Source organism: Alligator mississippiensis, chromosome 8 (assembly GCF_030867095.1).
Source record: "Alligator mississippiensis isolate rAllMis1 chromosome 8, rAllMis1, whole genome shotgun sequence".
Lineage (NCBI taxonomy): Eukaryota > Metazoa > Chordata > Crocodylia > Alligatoridae > Alligator > Alligator mississippiensis.
In genome coordinates, this window is record NC_081831.1 from 5,049,507 (window position 1) to 5,072,478 (window position 22,972).

The window sequence follows — 22,972 nt, forward strand, 5'->3', positions numbered from 1 at the left end:
AAGTTCGATTGACTTCATGTAGCCTTGTTTCTTCTACAAGCAGTTTCATTTTAGATACCAATTTATTCCTATTTCTAGGCCTTGGTGTATATTCTGTTTATTCATCTCTGTTTGCCTCCTTAAATCAACTCCCTGGGATTTTCTTCTGCTAATGCAAGTAATCTCTGCCAGAGGTGCTAAGTACGTGAGGTTCAAGGGCCCCGTCCCCCTCGGGAAGAGGGCTGTCACCTGAAATGTGTAAAACTTTCCACATATCCATCATCTTAGGCCCTGCCTCTACCCTGGCAAAAATAAAAGTTGGTGCCTATGATCTCTGCGTGGCCTTTGCTTGTATAAGGAACCTGAAGAAAACCTCTTGTTATGCCTCCGGTAGCAACAAGGTAAATATGACAGTACTACCAAGGACATGTTGGTAAAGTAGAACTGAGAGGAATTATAATTACTCTTATCGATGGGATCTGTAGATGCAATAGCTCAACTGGGACACAAAACAAGTGAAAAAAAAAATGTAATCCTGCTTACTCCTGAATCACTAGTAGAATAAAAATTATGAACTCATAATGGTATTTAAGCTCTGTTCTACTTCAGTACGACCGGATAAATTCTTCAAGGTGAACATTAGTATGACACATGGTCAACCAAGCTCTTCGGTCTATAAGCGACATCAAAGCTGTTATCAAAAGTGCTGCTGCTCCACCCAAGAGCCGAAGAGCGCCTTCTTCAGGACTTAAAACTATACCATTCCCGAACTGCTCAAAAGAGACCTTCTGGATCAAGTGAAGCACGGCGCATATCATAAACCTGAATGTGTTGCCTCTGCTGTATTTCCTGCTCATGACAGCCTGGAGAGAGAAACAAACCCACAATTCCCCCGTGGAAATATCCATTTGTATTAGCCCCAACAGCCTTGATAGCAAATTACCTGCAGTTTGTGGACCTGTCGTAGCTGTAAGTCAGAAAGAAGTCCTTCATGAAAGATAAAAAAAATGCTGCTGTTGCCCTAAAAACAGCCCCCAAATTGTGTTACTATAGTAACACACAAGATATGAGGAGGAAACAGAAATAGAAGCAGCTTCCTGTCAAAATTGCAAACTACGGCATGAGCTATAAGCTGTGAAGCTGCCTATCACAATATTCTAGCATAAGCAATGAACCTTTTCTTTTAAAACAAAAGTGTTTGGGCAATACCACTCGCTTCCTCCTTTCCCCCTCCCCTAAAGGCCATTATTTTTGTTTTTCTAAAAACAGGTGACAATTCGTAAGGAAGGGCACATGTAGGAATCAGTCAGGTGGACAGAGGCAGCAAAATGCAGAGATAAAGAAGAGATGCATTTTCTTGCGATTTCCCAGCTGGTCTAATAAAAGGTATCATTTTGGAACCAAGAGTTCTGCATGTAACATGCAGCTTTGAGACCAAAAGTAAATTCTGCTTTCTCAGAAAGAAAAGAACGCTAGCACATAGACACCCTCAGACGGGACGCTGCAACGGCCCCGCGCTGGCCCACCACATGAAAATGGCAGACTGACCTGTTGCTCATATCTTTGCCTGAGGTCTTCCAGCTGCCAGGAGAATTCTTTGCACTGCTTTTCACGGAGAGATTTTGATCTGCTTAGGTCTGCTTCCACTTTTTCCATCTACAAGGTAAAAAAAAAAAAAAAAGAAGAAAAAAGGAATAGTTCATCTTTGTATAAGTGCCAGCTTTAAATACATTCTGGTATCTTATTTTTTGCTACCCATCAAAATCTTGTCAATTATCTAGCTGAGAATAATTATAAAAATCACTTTTGTAAAAAAATGAAAGTGAATACACAAGGACATGGATCATCTTTTAGTTGCATGAATAGATTACCTGTATTATGCCTCCCTCTGATTAGCATGCAATGGCACATTTTTCATATCGTAGTGTTGAACACCCCTTAGAATCAACCAAATATTTTTCTAGAGATATTTAAGACTCAAAATATATTTCATTTAAAAAGATATTGCCTGTGGAAATTTAGAGGAAGTAATGTGTTGAGCTGAATGCACAAACTACACATTTAAAATAAATTTACATTAAATCAGTAAAATAACTTTAAAGAGAATTATTTGGCTGCAAGTAAAGTTCTCTGAAGATAGTCATCACCTATGAATAATGAGTCACACAGATTTCAGTATATAGCATCAAGGAAGCAATTTTATAACCCAATTAACAAAGGCTTTTGTATCAAAAGCACAACTGCTAGCTCTGTCTCAGGCATGCTTCCAGGCATGTGCATATACCTGCAGCACTATGCCCCACTGCAGACCCATCAGTTCCTTTAAAAGCTAGGTCCCAATCAAAGTAGCAGAACGATCTACCTCCCTAAAGGTAGGCAAAGTGGGAAAGGGGACTGCAACTGTCAGTAATCTAGTAGCTGTTGCAAGTCTATCTGCTGTACCAGAAGAAAAAAAGCAATGCATCATTTCTGTTCCATGAGCCAAACTCCTATTTGGCCTAAGGTAATGCTCCATATTTCACAGATGTCTTTGCCAACGGACCTGGATGCCACTTCACAGAATCACAGAAAATGAGGGTTGGAAGGGACCTCGGGAGGTCTAGTCCAACCCCCTGCTCAAAGCAGGACCATCTCTAACTATATCATCCTAGCCAAGACTTTGTCCAGCTGGGTCTTCAAAACCTCCAAGGCTGGAGATCCCCCAATCTCTCTGGGTAAACCTGTTCCAATGCTTCACTACCCACCGACTCAGAATGTTTTTTCTCATATCTAACCTCAACTTGCTGCAACCTGGGCCCATTGCTCCTTGTTCTATCATCTGCCACCGCTGAGAACAGTCCAGCTCAGAGGTTTTCAACCTGTGGTCCACAGACCCCACTGGGGGTCCTCAGACTATGTCTAAGGGGTCCACGAAAGATGACTATGATCGATCAAAAGTATGTGAATACTCACACTTACAATTCAAAGGGGTCCTCACCTCCATTCAAAATGTTTTAGGGGTCCACAAATGAAAAAAGGTTGAAACCCACTGGTCTAGCTCCATCCTCTCTGTAACCACACATCAGGTAACAGTTGTAGGCTGCTATTAAATCCCCTCACAGTCTTCTCTCCAGACTAAATGAGCCCAGCTCCCTCAGCCTCTTCTCAGAAGCCATGTCCTCCAGCCCTGAACCATTTTTGTTGCCCTCTGATGGACTCTCTCCAATTTATTCACACCCTTTCTGTAATGGGGGGCCCAAATCTGGTCAAAGTACTCTAGGTATGGCTTCACCAGTGCCGAGTAGAGGGGAATAATCACTCCCCTTGATCTGCTGGCAATGCTCCTACTAATGCAATCGAATATGCCTTTAGCCTTCTTAGAAACAAGGGCACACTGCTGCCTCATATTCGGTTTATTGTCCACTGTAACCCCCAGGTCTTTTTTTGCGCAGCTGATGTTGAGCCAGTCGGTCCCCAGCCTGTACCAATGCATGGGATTGTCCCATCCTAAGTGCAGGACTTTTTACTTGTCTTTATTGAACCACATGAGATTAAGATAGATAAAAAGGACTTCTAAAGCTGGATAAAGCAGACAAAAGAGATATGTGACAGGGTAAAGGTCATTTTAATGAAAAAGTAGCTCAGGAAAGGAGGAAGATGTGGCGGTTAGGAATTGCTGCCCTAATTCAGAAAAGAGAAAAGCCACAGCAGAATTAGGGGTGCTGAATGGGGGTCACTGGGCTGTATGTAGGTCACTATTCTCCCAATTCAGGGTACTTGTATCACAACATTCCCCCTATTATAACATAAATGAGAGGCCCCTTCCTTTTCTCAAAACCATGCTTTACCCACCAATGAGGTCCCAAATAGCAAAGGAATCATTTTATTAATACAGTAAAAATTTTCTAAAAATTGATACACAAATTAAATTTTACACAAAGTCAAATATTATATGAGGGCTACAGCTAAGAAAGCATATGTTTGAGCTCTTTATTCTCTAGCTCAAAGTATACATATTTACCATGAGTGCTATGAGGTTTTTCTGATTCTCATTGGCTAAACCTGACAAATAATAGAGCCAAAACATTGTCACATATTCTGTTTATTCATTTTTGGCAGTTATTATTTGGCTTTGTGAGGACTTCTCTTATGATTGATATGTATACCCTGGCCTTTAATCTACAGTTTTATGAGCTATTCTGATATTTCACTCTTTTCCTTGGGTATTGCATGCAGTGAAGGCGATTAAATTTTTTTTGAGTAGTGTTATTTAAAAAGAAGAATAACAGAAGTATCAGTTATATTTATACACAGCTTTCCTCTCCCTCCTCCAGGAAAACAAGAAGAAAGGATGTACCACAGGACAACCACCAGAACTGGGTGGAAAAACAAGTGATCTTAAACTGTTTACATTTTATCAGTTGCCTATCTAATATTTTAAAAAAGGGTTATAATGCACCTCTCACTTAAAGTAGCAAATGAGACATCAGATAACTTTAAATAACTATTCACAAATAAGAAGCAGAGGGCAAGTAATATCACCTAGACAATAATAAACCAGATACTGATTACACTAACTGAGAATACCAGCTCCCACTCCATTTGTTACTTCCTTAATTAGCATTTCAGTGAAAAGAGGATTTCTGAAGTCTGATCTTTGTTGTGAAGTTCAGAGTACAGTGTTGCTATAGACACTAAAAATTCCACTTTATGATGTCAACGGATTATTCAATTCAGGTGGGGGAAAATGACATTTGCTCCAATATAGAAACAGATATGCTGTATTGTGAGCAGCATACTAGACTATTTATTAAAAAAACCCAGGATTATCTAAGGAGGGGTGAGAAAGGACCAGGGTGCAAAATGAACTTCAGGATTGTGTCACTGAAGCACACGCTTGATGCTTGGTCATTGTACTAGTCCCTACAATTACAACAAGGTAGCCAAGAGCTGAGATTTGCAGTGTCAGCTACTCACATCTTTACCCTGCAGTAAATGAAAGCTGTGTGGAGGCTCAGGCCTCAATAAAAGGGATATGCTATTTTTCATTTACCACCAGGGAAAAGAGTACATGCCAGCCTTGTTTACTGTGCAGTCAAGTTGGTTGTGTGACTTAAGACAATCTTTCCTCAGACGTGATGAAGAATGCCTTGCATTCAAAAGTTTGCCTAACTTTATTCCAACCATGTAGTTGGTCCAATAAAAGATATCACCCAAAAAAATCCTTGCTTCTTTACAGTAATAGCAGTAATATGTATTTCTATGAGTTATGCTATCAGAAATCTGCCCTAAATGAACAGAACCTCAACCACATCCATCAAAAACTTTTAGCAGTTGAGTTCAGATAACAACACGAGCATGTTGCAAATTATCAGCTACGAAACTAATTCTTTAGCTATCACTTTACACTTTTTTTGTTCCAACTTTTCATAGCTCAACCTCATACAAATTGTTAGGATGATCTTGCTATGAAGCTAAAATGTAATAAACTGACAAGGGGAACAACAGGGCAAGTCAGCACGCAGAACACATCAACGTAAAGCATAAGACACCTACTGCCAACTAGCAACAGCACAGACGTTTAAAATTATAGCCGACTTGATCACTTAACTCATTCTGTCAGGCCTAGTTACAGCACCACGAGAGATAAATCACATATTACACAGGACTGGGACTCCTGTAATAACTAAGCACAATGTGAGCCCAGTGAAGACTGTTGTATAAGCATTCATTCATTCATTCTAAGGCTCCTCACTTTTTAGGATCTCTCTCACCACTATGCAATTTAACAACTTTGCTGATGTCTCGCATACCTGGTGAATCAGACAAACATTCCTCTGCGTTGATTTATGTAACAGAGACAGGAAATTCTCCCATTTTTTCCTGCGTATGTACTGCAAGTCCCCTCACGTGGGGCACTTCTCTCAGGTGGGGACCCTCCATGAATGTATCAACACTGATAGCATTATTAGAATGAAGTAATAGGATCTAGCAACAGACTGGTGTCATTTCTAAGCTGTAAATCAAAGGGGGAATCTATGACAGGGAAGGAGAAAGGAAAATATTTAAACTCAGAGTAGCTCTCTGTCAAGGAAATCAGTTCATTATTAAAGGTGCTATTCTTTGTATGCCCCATACTACTTAGGGCAAGAACTATATTTTGTACAACATTAGTACAGGGACTTCCAGTTCTGCTTCACCTCTCTGGGTTCATCCAGATTATAGATAACAAGGAAAATAATAGTAATAGCTATGACAACACACGTAACTTATAGTAAGAATAAGATTAAGATTTATAGAAAGAGATTAAAAATTCAATTTTCAAAGCAGTTTCTTTGAATTTTTGGCTGCTGGCAGACATTTAAAAACCCCCAAAACCTCATTTTACCAGAAGAAGCAGTGTATTACTTTGACCTGGCTCTACACAGTCTGTACAGATCTGGCGCTTCAGCAGTTTTTTGGCGCTTTTATCTAAAGCGGAGTCAATCAGATACTAGATGAAAGAACCAAAAAAGCCCTGCTAAAACGCTCGATCTATACACATATTGGGTGAGCTGGGTCCAACCAACACAACGCCTCTTCTGGATGTGTGCTGGGCTTGGTGCAGGAGCATGCCAAATTTAATGTAAGGTTTCGGGGGGGGGGGGGTTAATGTCTGCAAGCAGTTATGCACAAACGTAGGCTTTTTCAGGTGCCATTCAGCAAGAAAATGTAGGAAGTTTCTTGGATGACTGCAAGTGTGGACTCCATGGCATGGAAACCATCGTGCATCCGGCACGTAGCTAAACAGTCTTTGATAAGAATCATTTGAATAGCTGTATCCTTTGGGGCCATACATGTGCCACGGACCTTTTCATGTGCCTGTGAAAGGGCACAAGGGATAGACTAGCTGCAATACTCCCTCACTTTGCCTGCAGCTCAAAACCTGTGTTACAACTTCATGGGAAACAGATTGCGGTATCCTCCCCTGGCTACGTTCAGAATAACAGTTATTGTGGAATGTGTAAATGTCCTTTCTTTTACAAGCCTGTGCAAGTATGCAACCCACTGTAGAAGACGTGTAAGCAGTATTCTTTTCAATGTGGTGGGATTAAGTATTGCATCATCCAGAGATTCCTGTAGTTCTCTCCCAAATCTGGTGCCGGATCTAGCAATCGAGACTAGGGCAAATGCTTCACAAATGTGAGCAGATTGCTTCATGTAGTAGTCCTGCAGATTTCAGTTAAAGAAACATTTCAGAAGCAGGTGAGGGAGCTACCCGAGTTCAGGGGGAGGAGGCCTGGGGAGAAGGTAGAAAGAATACATTCACCAAATGGTAACAGAGTGATGTACATCAGACCAGATTTGTGCATCAGACCTTTAAGGAATGTCAATACTGTCAGGAGAAGATGGAAAGCAACTGTAATAGAGGGCATTATATGTCAGTTAGGCTGCAAGGCGAGCTGAAATAATCTAGGGTATTTCCAATGTGGTAAGTAATCCGAACATTGTAAACCATGGTGAATTGCCCAAATGGTAAGTCTCTTCCATTGGAAAGAGTAATAATTCTTCTGGGCTGGTTTCCAGCATGGATATCCTTTCAAGGGAAGGAAGCAGGGGGTGGGGGGAGGAGAGGAGGAGGGCTCCTTTGGCATATTTAGCTTTTGCCCAGATCATGGAGGTAGAATGTGATCTTGGAATAGAATAAGCATAAAATTACTCAGAGCCCTTTGGTGGAGTTTGATACACTCTCTATAAAAGGGTGCCATGGCTGAAGTAAGCCTGGCTGATAGTTAGGCAAAAACCTGTGAAGGTTGTTAAACCCGCTTATTTGCAAGCATGAAAACAGAACACTCAGTGTATTAAATAATGCACATGTATTTGCATGTAAATACATGCATGTATTTTCTTGGATTATTATCACCTCTATGTCCAGTGTAGCTGCAAGTCCAAAGTCATCCACAGTCAGAGTTGGGGCATGGGTGATTGTCTCACCAGGGGAAAAAGGCTACTGCAGACAGGCAGAGTAACTGAAGCATCTTCTATGCCTGTTCCACTGTTTTGATCAGGGTATCTATTGGTTCGAGGGAAAGATGCTAGCTATTAATGGCAATTATAATCTCTTTTTTTTTTTTGGTAAAACCATGAGACTGGTGCTCAAAGACAAATGGGGTGTCATATCCTCAGAAGATCAATACGGCAATACTGGCATATCATATTGTTACTGGCCACACTTCAGCAGCCCATCCTGTCTCCATATTATAATGTGCCCCCCATACTATGCACTCATGAAACGCTCCATCAGACATGGTCCTAACCTACCTGGAAACAGCTCTTTGTTTGAGCTGGCTAAAGGAGCGGCCGGATGAAGGGAATGAGGAGAACCACAATTCCAGTTAGTGCCAATGTCATTCTGTGTTGGGGGAAAGCTTGAGAAGCTGGGAGCGTTCTCAGAGTTGGTGTTAACACCAGCACCAACTCGGGATTTCTTATCCATTGATTCTTTCTACTCCTTTTTGAAACAGAAAAGGTTTCTATGAAATGTCCGAGGCTAAGAATTCAGTTTCTCCATCTCAGTATTGATGTTGAAGATCTTGGTGCCAGAATCTTCATTACCAAGGAAAACGTAGCGGGCAAGTAGTCAGTGCTCCGAGAAAAAGCACTAATACAACCAAACAAGTACTCAACAGTATCGTGATATAGTTTTTCCATCGCAGTTCAACACTTTGGATGAGTATAGGGTATTGTGAACCCAGAGTGAGGCATCAATATATGAATCAGGGAGAAAGAACAGACTGGTTATCTATTATGTATTTTCTATTTTTATATCTAACGCATCAATAGGATGACATACAACCACCGAGAAAATGAGCAAAATACAAAGCAACTTCATTGAGCTTAGTAATATACATCTCTAAAATTTTCTGGAGTGTTGTTTCCAAGACTAAAAAAAAAAAAAAATCTCTTCAAGTGTCAATACAATGTATATCTTCCATGTTTCTACAACCAATACAATGTATATATTTTCAGGATTATTTTACACAATTTTTTGAACAAAATTACATCATGAGGAATCTTTCTAGTTGAATTAGACTCTATCTTAAACAAGGGTTATAATCTGTTTCTCATTTAAAGTAGCAAGAAAATTATTATTATTTTAACTCATCTTGAAGGAGCTAAAGGAGAGATTTAATTTAAAGTAAAATGTAGGAGAGGAACTTTGAAACCCTGGGTGTTTTGTATTGCCCTTGTGGGTCTAGTTTGCAAAACAAAAGTTGCCCTTTTAAAATAATGTCACAGCTTTCTCGTTTCAAAATTCCATTATTTGTTCTCTGTATAGGACTTTTAAAGTAAAAGATGCCTTATAGCTCTGCTGCTTTTACTGAAGATTTTAAAAGTAGTCAAGCCAGACCTTCACAACAACAAAAAGAGCAATTGTTAAAAATAGATTCCAAGCCAAGATGAAAGATTTTGCTCTCAGTGATATAAGCAATCACATTTTTAATATGACTACTTTGTTTCTGGCCAACGTTCGGTTTATATTTCACCATTATGTGAATTTATTAAGGAGGCAAGACAGTGTGGAACCTCATAGACTGACTCATTCAGAGAGGCATGAGCTTTTGCCCATGCACATGTGTGTGTCTGTGTGTGAGTGTGTGCATGTGTGAGAAGATACCCTATCAACAGGAGTCCCTCTACATTTCACACTTCTCCACATTTACACCAGTGGTTTTATGCAGAAGCGAGTCTTTTAAGAAGCTGTAAAATGATCACACTTATCGTGGTATCCATTTACACAGCACATTGAATCTCAAAGAAGTTTGAAGTACAAACAGTAAATATGTTACAAGGATGAATGCAATAAGATTACATCTCCAAGAGTTTCTGTTCCTTGATCTTCAATAGGAAGGGAAAATTTTGCAGCTACAATGTTTTTAAGGAGCCTTCACCAAGTTGCTTTACCATCAATAGCCCCTTACATTCCCTACCTGTTTCAGGCTACCACTTCCTCAAATAAAAAACAACTGGATTTAATTACAAAAGGGCAAACCTGAATAGTGGGATGAAGGATCAGGTAGAACTGCTAGAGGAACCTGTAGGCATCTTTATCACATTAGAAAGGCCACCTGCCTCTCCTTTTCATCCCTTATCAGTCTGCTGATTATTATTTTAACTTATTGCGTAAAAGCTGAACTCTCCTAGTGGCAAACACCTTATGTCTTGTTTCTTCTGTGAGCAAATAGCATGTTTTAAGTGCCATACACGTAAATAATTATAAATCATTTTAAAGTGAGGGAAAACATTTTTGAGCATTAGCTGTAGTACTGTATGGCCTACCCATATTTTATTGAAATTGACAGCAAATTCCCTTTGTTGGGTGAATAACGTGTCCCTAAAAGAAGAGGGAGAACACTTATGTGGGGGAATTATAAACATCATTCTGTAAAATTGCTTGAACTAACACTTTATAGCATAACTCCTGGAAAATCTCTAATCAGAAATACAACTGTAGATATCTTTATAACAACGACAAATCTCGCTTTGTTATAAAGATGAATCAATTGCTAACATCCTTTTTTGACTTGCTAGGAAAGACACTACATTGTGAAAGATTTTGATGTAGCACTATCAAGTGAAACATGTTTCTGGCATTACAAGATCAGAATATGCTATCCTACTGAGACAGAGAGTCTCAGAAAAGCTGGCATTGTGACCTTCTCACCTGCTGTTTCATTTCAGCGTAGACTTTTTCTGAGTTCAGCTCCACCTGCCGCTTAAACTCCTCCAGGGCAGCATCTGCCTGCTGGGCCTGCAGCCTCTGTACCTCTGTCACCCGAGTCAGCTGCTCCTCCTTCTCCCTAGAAAGTCACAGAAAATTTTTAGAGTTCAAGTATCAAATAAAAGAACAAGTGTGCTGGTGTAAAAGAAAGGCCTTTAACCCTATCAGTTTAAAATAGTATTCAGGGTTTCAATTTCCTGTCCCAGCTTACGCCAAACTTGCCTCAGTAATACTTTGAAGAACAAAATAGCAACCTGGGTAAGAAGTCAAGAGTTATTTTCACTTTCTCTATTCAATTTGGCAAGCCTAAATATAGTACTATAATCCATGAAATTAATGCTATTTCATAAACCCTGTACCAGGACCACTTAAATAACACATCTTTATTACGACCACATAAAACCTTTTTTCTTTAATATTGCCATAAATAGCTCTAACATACATTCAACTGATTTTTCAATGAAGAAGATGGTTTGTAGTAAGAGTATGTTATTCTATTATCAGATGAAAACAGTTATATCCCAGTACCATCTCTGCTAAAACCAACAAGGGATTACTCATTCCCTAGAAAATATCAAAACAAGTAAGCACTGAAAATATGAGGCTTATGGTTTCTTAGGCTAAGTACAGACAGTCAAAACGCCCAAGGTTGAACCAATTCAATCTTCGCAGATTACTCTAAACTGCATAGATTGAACTGATAAGCAAGTGAACAGACATTCACTTTTGATTCAGGAAATGCAGCCACATGCCTGCAGCAGCCCAGGCCAGAAGCCAGGGGGTGCTAGACCATGCCTCCCTGCTTGGCTGGGGAAGACAGTTTGGGCCAAGATTAACCTGCCCACCCCACGAGGAGTGAGGTTTGCAGGGGAGGTGCAAAGGATCCTGAGATGCTGGGTTAACTGAGATGTGAGTTACCTTGAATCTGGAAGGGATCTGGAACAGAAGTTCAATAAACTGATTTAACCTAAATTAATTAAATCTGATACAACACCCATCTAGGTTTATCTTAAACTGGTCTCAGCCATTTTGAACACAGTCTATGTACACTGAACTTCTGCTGTGTTACAGATGTGAACTGGTTTCTGATCACTTACACCAGTATATGTGTAATTTCTGTTCCTAGCCTCAGCCAATCCAGTGAAAGCCCTTGCTGTTATGTTATACATTCAGCACTTGCAGAATTTCCAAGCGTCTTTCTATCTCATAGTACTGCCTATTAGGAAAATAATAGTTTATTGTTTGCCATGCTGTACGCTCATATTTGGATTAAACTGTTTAAAATATGTACAATTTGATCATTATGTAGCAAACTTTATCATGATATACAGATATAATTTATAAATATAAATATCATGGACTTTTGGTCTTTGTACTGATGCATCAGATGTCACCATCATGATAATCTGTAAATATATTAAAGACATCCTGGTGCAAACTTTCATGCGGAAGGCAAAAAATAAGACACGTTAGATATGTTACTTTTGACATCAGCACATCGAAGTCCAGTTCACAGAGAGTTGAGTATAAAAAGAGGCTTAGTGTGGTTGTGTTGATAGCCTGCATTGCAGTTGGCACAATCAACTGCTTATAATAGAAAAAAAGTGATAAATCAGGAGATTGTGGCTAGCATTTTTATCTTACAGGTAAAAAGGCAGCACCCTGTGACAAAGTTCCTGTTTTTGATGGAAATGGTTGCATACAAAACAAAGGATCAGACACATTAGAGATGGAAAGAGAGCAGCTCAGCAAGTCAATCTGTCCCTGCCAGTGCTCAATCTTTTTATGAAACACAGGAAGCATCCAGTTCTGATATTTTAAAGTTGTGGCACACACATTTCTTCCTGTGCCTTTCATCCCAGAGTTCAACAATGAGACAAATAACATATACTGTATCTTCACAAGTATGTTAGGGGAGGGAAGGACCGGAACTGGAGTGCGGACTTCTTTCTCAAAAAAATATTCAAATCAGCGTAGGCAAGACTACTACTACTTTGTTTTACATATATTTAGGAAAATGCTACAAAATGATGCTGCTGTCTACCATTGTTGGGCTAGTCAAACGTGCATAGATTATTTTTCTTTTTTATCACGAGTGTTTATCATTTCCCCCGCCAAGTAAACAAGAAACTGCATACAATAGTGAACGTGGTTATTTTAATTGACCTTCGTTTGATGAAAATTGTTCTTGCTATTACTTTTTGTCAACCACATCAACCTTTTTATACTCTTACTGCAATATTGTTAGATGATATGCATACCATATAGGCAAACATACTTTACACTCAACAATAAAACAGCTCTACTTCCCAGTTTCTATTTAGAAATAGTATAATGATTCAGTCCTGCATAGGAATTAACATTCAATAGTTCCCATCCACTTGCATACACGCACTCTCATCCACTTCTACAACTTAGAAGTACCTGATGTTTCTTCTTCACACAAAAAAATGTTTCACTTCTGTAACACTCTTGTTTTAATCCATGAAACTTTTTAAAAGATTGCTTCTCAATTACTGAGACACTTCATCGAGCTGTTAAGTTATTCTCACTCTGCTCTCATTTTCCCTGTGATTTGTCTCTGTTTAGGTCTTTCCATATTGAACCGATGGTGGTTTTTACTTCTTGGTGTTCCAATTAAAACTGAGAAACCAAAGACCTTGTCTATACTCTAAAGATGTGTTGGCAATAGTTCTATCAACTCACAACAGCTGAAAGTAAGTTGCCAACACGTGTACACACCACTGTGACTGGACTGGTGCTGCACATCCCTACCACAAGCAGATTCCAGACCTTCTGACTCCTAATCCCTTAAGCAATAAACCATTCACATTTTCAAAAGATTATATACAGTTAAATGACAAAATCAGCATATAGGTTTCCTTCTTTAAACTGAATCATTCTAGGGAATGTTATGAATATCTAGATTTGAATGACAATCATACACCACTAGCCAGAAGCCATGGGACTCTTCAGCCTGGAAACGCACAGGCTCAGGGGTGATCTGGTGGCCAGCTATAAGTTTATCGAGGTGCTCATCAGGATCTGGGGGAACGTCTGTTCACCAGAGCGCCCCAAGGGATGACAAGATCAAACGGTCACAAACTCCGCCACCACCGATTCAGGCTGGACGTAAGGAAGAACTTTTTCACTGTCTGAGCCCCCAAAGTCTGGAATAGACTGCTGCCAGAGGTGGTTCAAGCACCCACTTTGACCGCCTTCAAGACACATTTGGATGCTTATCTTGCTGGGATCCTATGACCCCTGCTGACTTCCTGGCCCTGGGGCAGGGGGCTGGACTTGATGATCCTCCAGGGTCCCTTCCAGCCCAAATGTCTATGAAATCTATGTGATATACAGCATTAGACAAACTGAAGAAATCCTAGTACCATGATCCAAGCAAGGACTGCCTAACTGAAACAATTCAAAGGAAATGTTGCGAGGGGAAACTCAATATCCTCCTTTCCCAAGGCTCCAATTCAGCCGACTGCGCCCTGAATGACAACTTTTGCCTCCTTCACATCTGAGACTAACATCAGCTCTGAGTCAGAAACAAAACCTACAATGCAGTCTACCAAACTTATCCCCGAGAACTGACAAGAGGCAACAGAACACAATGTCTAGCCATATAATTTCCTGATAAAGCTAGTCTTTGTGCTAGAAATGAATTTCCCAATTGTTTTCACACACCTCCTTCCTTGAAGAATACAGTTTCATACTAAAATATTGTAAGGCAGATGCAATGAACTGTACTTTTAGGAATTTGATTTTATGTACCTTCTTTTCTTCCCAGGATTTAATCCCATAAATAGATATAACATGCTCATTATAACCAGGAATAAGGCTTCATTTCTTTTCAGGGGTGAGAGAGCCAGGTCTTTCTACTTTTTATGCATTTAAGATTTATACTGGAGCTTAGAAAACATGTACAACAATGGACATGTATAAAAAAGGCTTTACTTTTTTTTTCCAAGACACTGAGCAGTGTGCCTCACATGAAACACTGAAATATTCACTTTGAAGATTTTTTGTTGTTGTTGTACTAGTTGTGGGGCCTAGTACAATGCAATTGCATCACTCAAATCCCCTAAAGCTGAGCCAGCACGAATATAAAAATAGGGTGAATTTACTCTTTGGCCCCAATTTATTTATAAAAGCAGAAAATTCCTCTTGTTTTAATATGTAAAGGATATGGTAGCAGAATTAAAAGTCTTATACAAGCACAAATCATCTCAGTTAAAGATGACTATGAAGTCTAAGATAAGAATTTGAGAAAAAAGTACTGTGAAGTATACTGATAAATGAAGAATAACAACATGTAAAATATTTTTCCTTAATGCTTCATGGTAAGAATTTTCCTTGCCTTTTAAAATGTCTTCCCGGAGTTAATAATCAAGTGCAGTAAGATATGACAGCATTACACATCAAATCAGTGGAAAGCAGTGGAGGTTCAGTGGTTTATGTAAGATACAGAAGAACCTCGAGATGCTCTCTCGGCTGCAGTGTGAACTAGTAATACCGTCTGTAAAGTTTTTGAGGCCCAGAGGTCTCTGCATACCAAACAAAATAAGGCGGCAACACCAGCCCATTATCAAACCATGGTGGGAAAGACCTCTTCTATTAGACTAATAATTATAACAGGGTAGAATTGACACATCTGTGTATGTTATATGTATAAAAAAAACATGCAAAATTTCCATGGAAAATTCATTCTCAACTCCCACTTCTGAACACACATTCTATTCATAGTTCATAGGGTTTTTAAATAATACTGCAATTTTCTAGGCAATAACAGTCCATAATGTTTTCTTGTAAAACAATACAGTCAATTGAGCTCCTGACCATGGAATCTGTCTGCCAGGCCCTCTACCGTTTCTGACAGCTCTGGAAACCCACTTAGTGTCTAAGCAAAATAATGCTTTGCAAGTTTGGTGGGAATAAGAAAAGATTTTTGATACAGATGCATTTTACAGCTAAGTATGTTTTCACAATATAATGACATGCACATACAGGTCAGGTACGAAACATGTAGTTTTCTGTCAAGGAGCACATGCAGAAACTCAGAGCGAAACATGCTGCAGTATGGCAAAACACTCTCCTTTTCCATGCTGTAAACATTTGTTAAGATATCATATACATGGATGGTTTCATTTATGCCCCATTTGGCATGTGCTAGTCGCACCCTCCTTCAGTTCCCTTAATGAAGGGAGGGTATTTTCAAAGTAACACTTAAGCAAAGCATGCTTTCTTCTCAGCATTCCACTTGATACGTCCGACTAAACTTTGCATTGTGGACCTGAATGTGCAACAAATAAAATTAGGGACAGCATTTCTACAAAACCCGTTTCAGATCTGTTAGGTTAACGTCTCGTGATTAGATTCTTTAATACGTAAGAAGAGACCAGAATCCTTGATGGTAAAAATCCCTGTGTAGCCTATAATGTCTTTGGATTTAGTCCTATCAGTGTGAGCAAGGCTACTCATCATCAACTTATATATCTTTTCTGAAGCAGATGACTAGCAATTTGATGGAAAACCTGTACACCTAAGCTGTCCAACTTCAGAGCGGCCATAGGGCTACACACTGCATGGACTGCACCTGCACGGGCTGCAGGTCACCCACTGGGATGCCAGGACTCTCCCCCAAGTCACTGTATGTGTGTGCCCCAAGCCCCACCAAGTCGCAGGCTCCCTCGGGCCCCACAGACAATACTGTCTTGCATTGCCCCCAGGGGTGGGAACAGGAAGCAGAAGCTGCAGGAGAATAGGAAACCCAGAGACCCCGAGGATAGCAGTGGTTAAGGGAGTGGCACCCAGGCAGGAGCCCCTGGGTAAAAAATGAACCCCTCACAGGCCACAAATTGGACAGGCCTGCCAGCATATCTGCAATAATTGAGGGGATGTAATAACGTGCTGATGAGATGTGCCTGCAGTAAGCTATACTACCCAAGAGTTGGATGGCAAGCGGAGGAGGGACGGTTGCACAGAGATATGATGAAGCAAAAATGTCTTTGGGGGCTATTTCTTGGGGAGGTGATGCTTAGCACATGCTAAGGGCTGTGGCAAAGACCAAAAGCCAGCCTTTAGTTACTTGCAGTAATACTAGCTACCGGTCAGCTCGAATATGGATGAACAAATAACATCTCATTATTATTAGGATTTTGGGGGTTTTTTGAGTGGAAGGCTGATGGCAAGCCATGATGTAATTACACTGTTGCTAAAATGGAATTTAAAGCAAAAAAAGGAGAATATAGTAACAATAGCAGTGGGCCCTGGAACACATCATGGATGAGAACAATGAAGGAAGTACTCAGAATCACAGTGGAGTTGCACTGTACTATGCTGCTCTGTTCGATGAAATGGCCTTAATGAATCCAACTGTCTTCCCTACTAAAAGAATAAAGAGAATTTCATCTGGGTAGTAAATATTCAACAGTTCAGGCATTAAAAATGTATAAAAAGGACTGCACTGAAAATATATCTGCTTTCTAGCACTACTCTTAAAGCTGAGGTATTTTGGAAACTTAGGCCTTTTTATTTCAATTTTCATTCTTTTTTCTTGAACACACATTAAAAGGAAATGCAGCTCAGACAATTCTGGAATACTCCTAACATAAAGACACCTGATCCCAGGATGACTTTCATTGTGTTAATATCAAAGATATAGAAAGATTTCATGGGCCACCTCACTCTTTTGGCTTGGATACGGCAACCTAAAATCCTGGGCGGCTCTTGCTTATAACCTGCTGTTCAACTCTGGTCTCCCATCCGTAAATGCATTTAAAATCACAGTGAAGTGACTTAGTCAGACCAGGAGAAGAACATCTGATTCAAATTCAGGGGTACCAAAAGAGAAAAACTTCCCAGTTACTGTTCTTAGTAGGGTTAAGAACCTCATTAAATCTGTCCCTGAAACAAAGTATCCTACGCCCAAACTAAGTGGCAAAAGCCTTGGACAAATACAGTGTAGTTTCTAAGACACCCTTTTGGAGGTACTATATAACTAGCACTGAACCTAGCCTGAAAGTGGGGTGGATCATGAGATTCCTCTCTGGAAAAATGCAAAACTAAGCCTCTAACCCAAAAGAAATGGTGAAGAGACTGAAAGATAAACCATCGTGAGCTACAGCACGAATGTAACTTGCAAGTTTTCCAAATTTAAGCCAAGCCTTGATGTGAAGATGTTCAAGTCCTGCAAAATCAGGTTCTGTCTGATGCATATTTAAGTAATGAGGTATCATATCAATAAATGCCACCAAAAGAAACAAAATTAAACATTACTGTGAACTATTTTCAAGAGCATAGGAAAAAAATGACATTTTAAATAAGAATGCCTTGATTTTTTTTCCAATCAGCAAAATTCTCTAGGGTAGAATTAAATGGTTTGAAAACATTCATTAAACTTTGCAACACTTCTGGAGAGATTAAACTGCACAGATTAAGTAATTTGCCCTATATCATCCAGAGAATTATTGCCAGGAAATAATCTAAAATTACTGACTTCAAGTCCAGCTTTTTATAATACAACTAGATAATGCTACCTTGCAAACTTTTAAGAACTCAATGCCGGGTAACGAGAGTGTACGATCTGGATTTATGGAGGGGATGTCTCTGGAAAAAACATTGAAGTTTAATTGCATCCACTGTTTCTTTGGACTGAAAAAAGGCAAAAACTCCAGGTTGCACAGACTCTTCTAAACAACCAACCAACAGTAATACAAACAAATAGCTGAGGAGCAGGATATTCTACTTGTAAGCACTTACTCCTTTACAATTTTTTGTTGCAGCAAAGAAGGCTGTCCAATAAAACTCTATCCTTCTTGGCAACACAGCCATTTAATATGGAGATTTATACTTAATTACAAACTGCCAAAGGCAGTCACTAAGGGCTTAAACAAGGGGTGAGCAACCCACAGCCCATGGGATGGATTTGGCCTGTGGAGTTGTGGCTTCAGTGGCATTTGGCACTGTACCTGCACTGCACTGCAGTCAGCTGGCTCTAGTGAATGGGGAACGATGCCCAGGCCACATCACAGATGGGCAGCATGGTTAGGGACAGAAGTGACATATAAACCAGCTTAAGTAATCAGAAACTGGTTTAGACCTGTACCAAAATAGAAGTTCAGTGCACATAAACCGATTTCAAAATGGCCGAAACTGGTTTAAGAGAAACCTGGTTGAATACAGTATCAGACTTAACTGATTTAGGTCAAACCGGTTTATGAAACTCCTGCCCCACACCCCTTCCTGGTTCAAGTTTAATCAGAGTCCCCCAGCATCCCAGCATTTTGCAGCCCTGGACTGTGCTGTGCCGTCTGCTCCAGAGAGCAGGGCTGGTCCTGCCCCTCTGCTCCCTAGGGCTAGGGACAGACATTCAAAAAGCCTGAGCCTGAATTGATTTAATCTTTGCAGGTTAGTTTAACCTGGCTAGGCTAAATCACTTTGTAACTGCCCAGACATCCCCTCTGGACTGAAAACATTCAGACACATGCCTGCAGTGGCTCAGGCTAGAAGCCGAGGGGTGCTAGAGCAGCCCTCCCACCACTTCTACAGTGCTGAGCTGAGAGGGGTGTGGCCAGGCCCCAGCAGGACCTCTGATTATTCCCAGCAGGACCTCTGATTATTGCCCCCCTCCTGAGCTGCCCAGCAGGGAATGTTTATCCCCCCTAACTCAGTGTTTATCAACCCATTGAGAAAACAAAGCCTCATTAGTTCAAGTTCTTCTTAAACAACTTTTCCAAGGAAGGACATTAAGCTACCTCTTGATTAGCTCCAAAAAGCTTGTGTGCCTTTGTCGTCTTGCACAGCATGAACATCAGGTGCCTCCCAAGGCTGGGGTGGCACAACGACCACCCACAGGCAGCGGTGTCAGCAGCGGGGGTGTGGCAGTGGTGAGCAGGAAGTGCCCGCAGGCAGCTGCGGCAGTGTTGGAGGCGAGGTGAGTGGGAGGGGTGGCGAGCGCAACACCATGCAACGCCATGCCATGTTGCAGCTGAGCATTGGGAAGCAGCAGCAGCAGTGGCCAGGTCCTAATGCCTGCCCAACTTCTACCTGAGTTGAGTCATTTCAGCCCCCATGACAAAAAATGTTGCCGTTCCCTATCTTAAACCATTGCCTGAATTTCCAGAACATGACCTCTGATATGTTGAAATAGAAATAAACCTGTACATGATAATGGGTCTCTTAAATATGTACCTATTACAATGCTATTATCAAAACTAATCTGCATATATATTAGAAGGTAAAATCCTTACTTTGTTCACATTACCAGCTCAGGTATTTATGTGAAAACTATTTAAGCATGTCAAATTACCAAACAAATCCATATGCTACTTATTACAGCCTTGTTGCCATGACAAAGTATTGACTATCCATTGGTTGGGAAAGTCTAGCAATGTCCTGTTCGCTACATTTTGAGTAAACAGATTATCTCATGTACCTATATTTCTTTCCATTATTTGATGGAAAATGTATTCTTATTTGCTTTCTGTTCTAATTGCATTGCTGTAAGCTTTGTTGATGTTCTGATCCTTGTTAAAGAACAGAGGTCCATATACATAGTTTAAAATTTAAAGTGCTTTGGGACTTTCTTAAATGAAAGGCACTATTGTATGGAAAATACTGTAGGCAGACATATTTTTACAGTTAAAACACTTGCTTATATCCCAAGGCACTGTAAATCAGTTCATCATTTTATCTTTCTTCTTCTAGTTTATGGAGGAGATATCTTTTAGTCTTAGGAATGAGTGACAACACTGACCTATCTGAAGTTACTAACATCCCCTGGCACGTTTTCCTAAAGTTCTGTATCTAGTAGCCTAGTTAAATGCCAAATGGGGAACTAGAATCAATCTCAAATGCCATCTGCAGCTTCAGATGGATACATTTTCACTATTCTACAGTACAGTATTGTGTTGTTTAATAGTCACCTTAATTCCACCTCCTGCATAATAGTCCTTGGTAATCTTAACAGTGGTTTCCTTTTAAGCTTTCCTTTAAATTCTCAAATTAAATGAAGCCACAAAGTACAAAATGTCATATCACCGGTGCCATTTTGCCCCGCTGAACGTTACTGGCTTTCTCAGAGAAAAAATGCTCCAATCTTTTCTATGAAATTAAAACCCACTGTTACACTGAAACTAACTGGTGCAGAAAAGTGTAGTCTGTGGTATACGATCTTCTTCATAAAGTGCCTTATAGAAGCTACATGGCAAAATGCTTTACGGAATTAAACAAAATGCTATATACAGCATGTGGGGCAGACCGTGCTCTTTCGTATGCCTATAAGAATGTATAGGGTCTTGATTAAAGCTTAAAGAAGTCACTTTGGGTTGATATTAATGTAAATGTGCAGAACCTGTTTTTGTCTTTTTTCTTCCCTCCTACATACAAGAAGAAATTTAAAAGTATTGCATTTTCTGAAATCATTACACAGATATATTTTAACAAGGTTTTTCATGATAGTCTAAATACAATACAGGAAAGTGTCATCCCTCCATTTTGAAAGGAAAATGCTTGTTCTCAGTTCAAAATATTGCGTGTATAATCTAAGTATGAGTTTTTCATCCACACATTTAAAAGACCAATAATAAAAGCCCTGTTTTATTAATATCCACTGCTGAACTTATCCTGTATGGATTTGTCTAATACAGTATACAAATGTGGCAAGTTCCATCATGCCATTTCAAAGTGCTGTACAAACACTGTACAGATGAACCGATGTGCATCTCCTGAAATGCAGCCAAATAACTGTCATTTTGCATACTACATTACAGATGCCAAACATCAGGACTGTTTTCTTCATTAAGTTCACAAGTAAGTGAATGGGAGTAGAAAACTCTTCAAGAAAAAAAAAAAGAAACCACCAAAACTCCATCGTACTAAGGTCTTACAAACAGGCAGGTCATATAACTCCATCATCAAACCAAAAATGTGTTTGCTCTAAATGCCAGAGAAGTACTTCCAACCACCTGTACGTGGTCCTGCCAATGAACGGATACTGCTGTATACTCTAGCCCTTGTTTTTTTAGTTGTTTTGCCAAATTACATCATGTGTGAATTAATGGAGGTTTTATCCAACACTTAGTCTGGACAACTTTTAGCAGTGTAACTGAGAAACACGCAAGTATGCGGGAGTTCCTCTCCGTATTATCAAAGCATGCGTTCAAATGAATGCTTTTTTCCCCGTTTCTGTGGAATGCCAGGGACAGAGCAGAGTGCCCTGCTTTGTAACCAGGGAAATACGATCACCCTAGGTATAGTTTATTTTAATTATTTGTCTCGGGGGGGGGGGGGGGGGTATTTTTACAGTCTGTTATTTGAAGTCCATTTAAATAATAATCACGGAATATGCTGCACAATTGTAAATTCAAAATTTTAAATGTATCCTGTTCTGCAGATCTACAGTTGGCATTTCCCAAAGAAAGAATTAGAAGAAACTGTTTGGGCACCTGGTATTTCTTAATCTGCTGTAATGTTTTTTTCTATAACCAGGTACCTAATGGGACCCAGCCCTGCCTTAACAAATACAAGATCTATCAACTTACTCCTATTGCCACAACAATCAACAGTCTGCACAAAACCATCAGAATCCATGGATGATATCCCAGAATGTGATATGCCATCCAGTGCCCGAAATGCACTCCTGGTAACTATGTAGGTGAAGCCAGACAAAAACTATGCGGCAAAATGAACGATCCCTGAACAAGATCAAGGAGAGAGACACCAGAACACAGGTAGGAGAACATTTTTTTTCACAAATCACTCCCTGCCTGACCACACAAGTCTCCTGCTCACAGGAAATCTACCAAACATCTCTGAAAGGCAAGCATGCGGAAAAAACTCATTAGCCTATTGGACACTAACAGTGTGTGCATATGTCGACTTAAAATAAGGCAACTTAACTAAATCAAGTTAACTAAGTTGACTTAAGCCACATCAGAGTGTACACATGTACAGCTCCTTGACATGGTGGCGGCCATCACGTGAGCCCTCCGCTGCAGCAGCCCTTTAGAATTAACTAAACTAATGCGATACAAGATAAAACACCTCGGAAGTGTATTTTTGTGCTGCATTTCAGTCACCTCTGCTCCACATACATGTGTATGCTCTGACAGTTAAATCAACTTAAAAAAGTTAAGTAGACTGAACTGCTAGAAAGGTAGTACCCCAAGTACCAAAGACTTAACACAGACAATGAGTTTGTGGTCCACTGTAATAGAATTTATCTCGGCACTTCACCTGATCTCGGCA

General features: G+C 40.0%; 1 protein-coding gene across 8 annotated transcripts in view; it reads right to left on the reverse strand.

Moving 5' to 3' along the window:
- The window catches only part of CEP112 (centrosomal protein 112), a 274,221-nt gene that overhangs the window by 132,449 nt on the left and 118,800 nt on the right, over positions 1-22,972 (reverse strand). For all 8 annotated transcript variants that reach the window (XM_014601930.3, XM_019494322.2, XM_019494323.2 and 5 more), the window contains 2 exons: positions 10,664-10,799; positions 1,528-1,635 (listed from right to left, as the gene is read on the reverse strand). In XM_014601930.3, the coding sequence (XP_014457416.2) occupies positions 1,528-1,635; positions 10,664-10,799 (244 nt within the window). The remainder of the gene's footprint in view (positions 1-1,527; positions 1,636-10,663; positions 10,800-22,972) is intronic.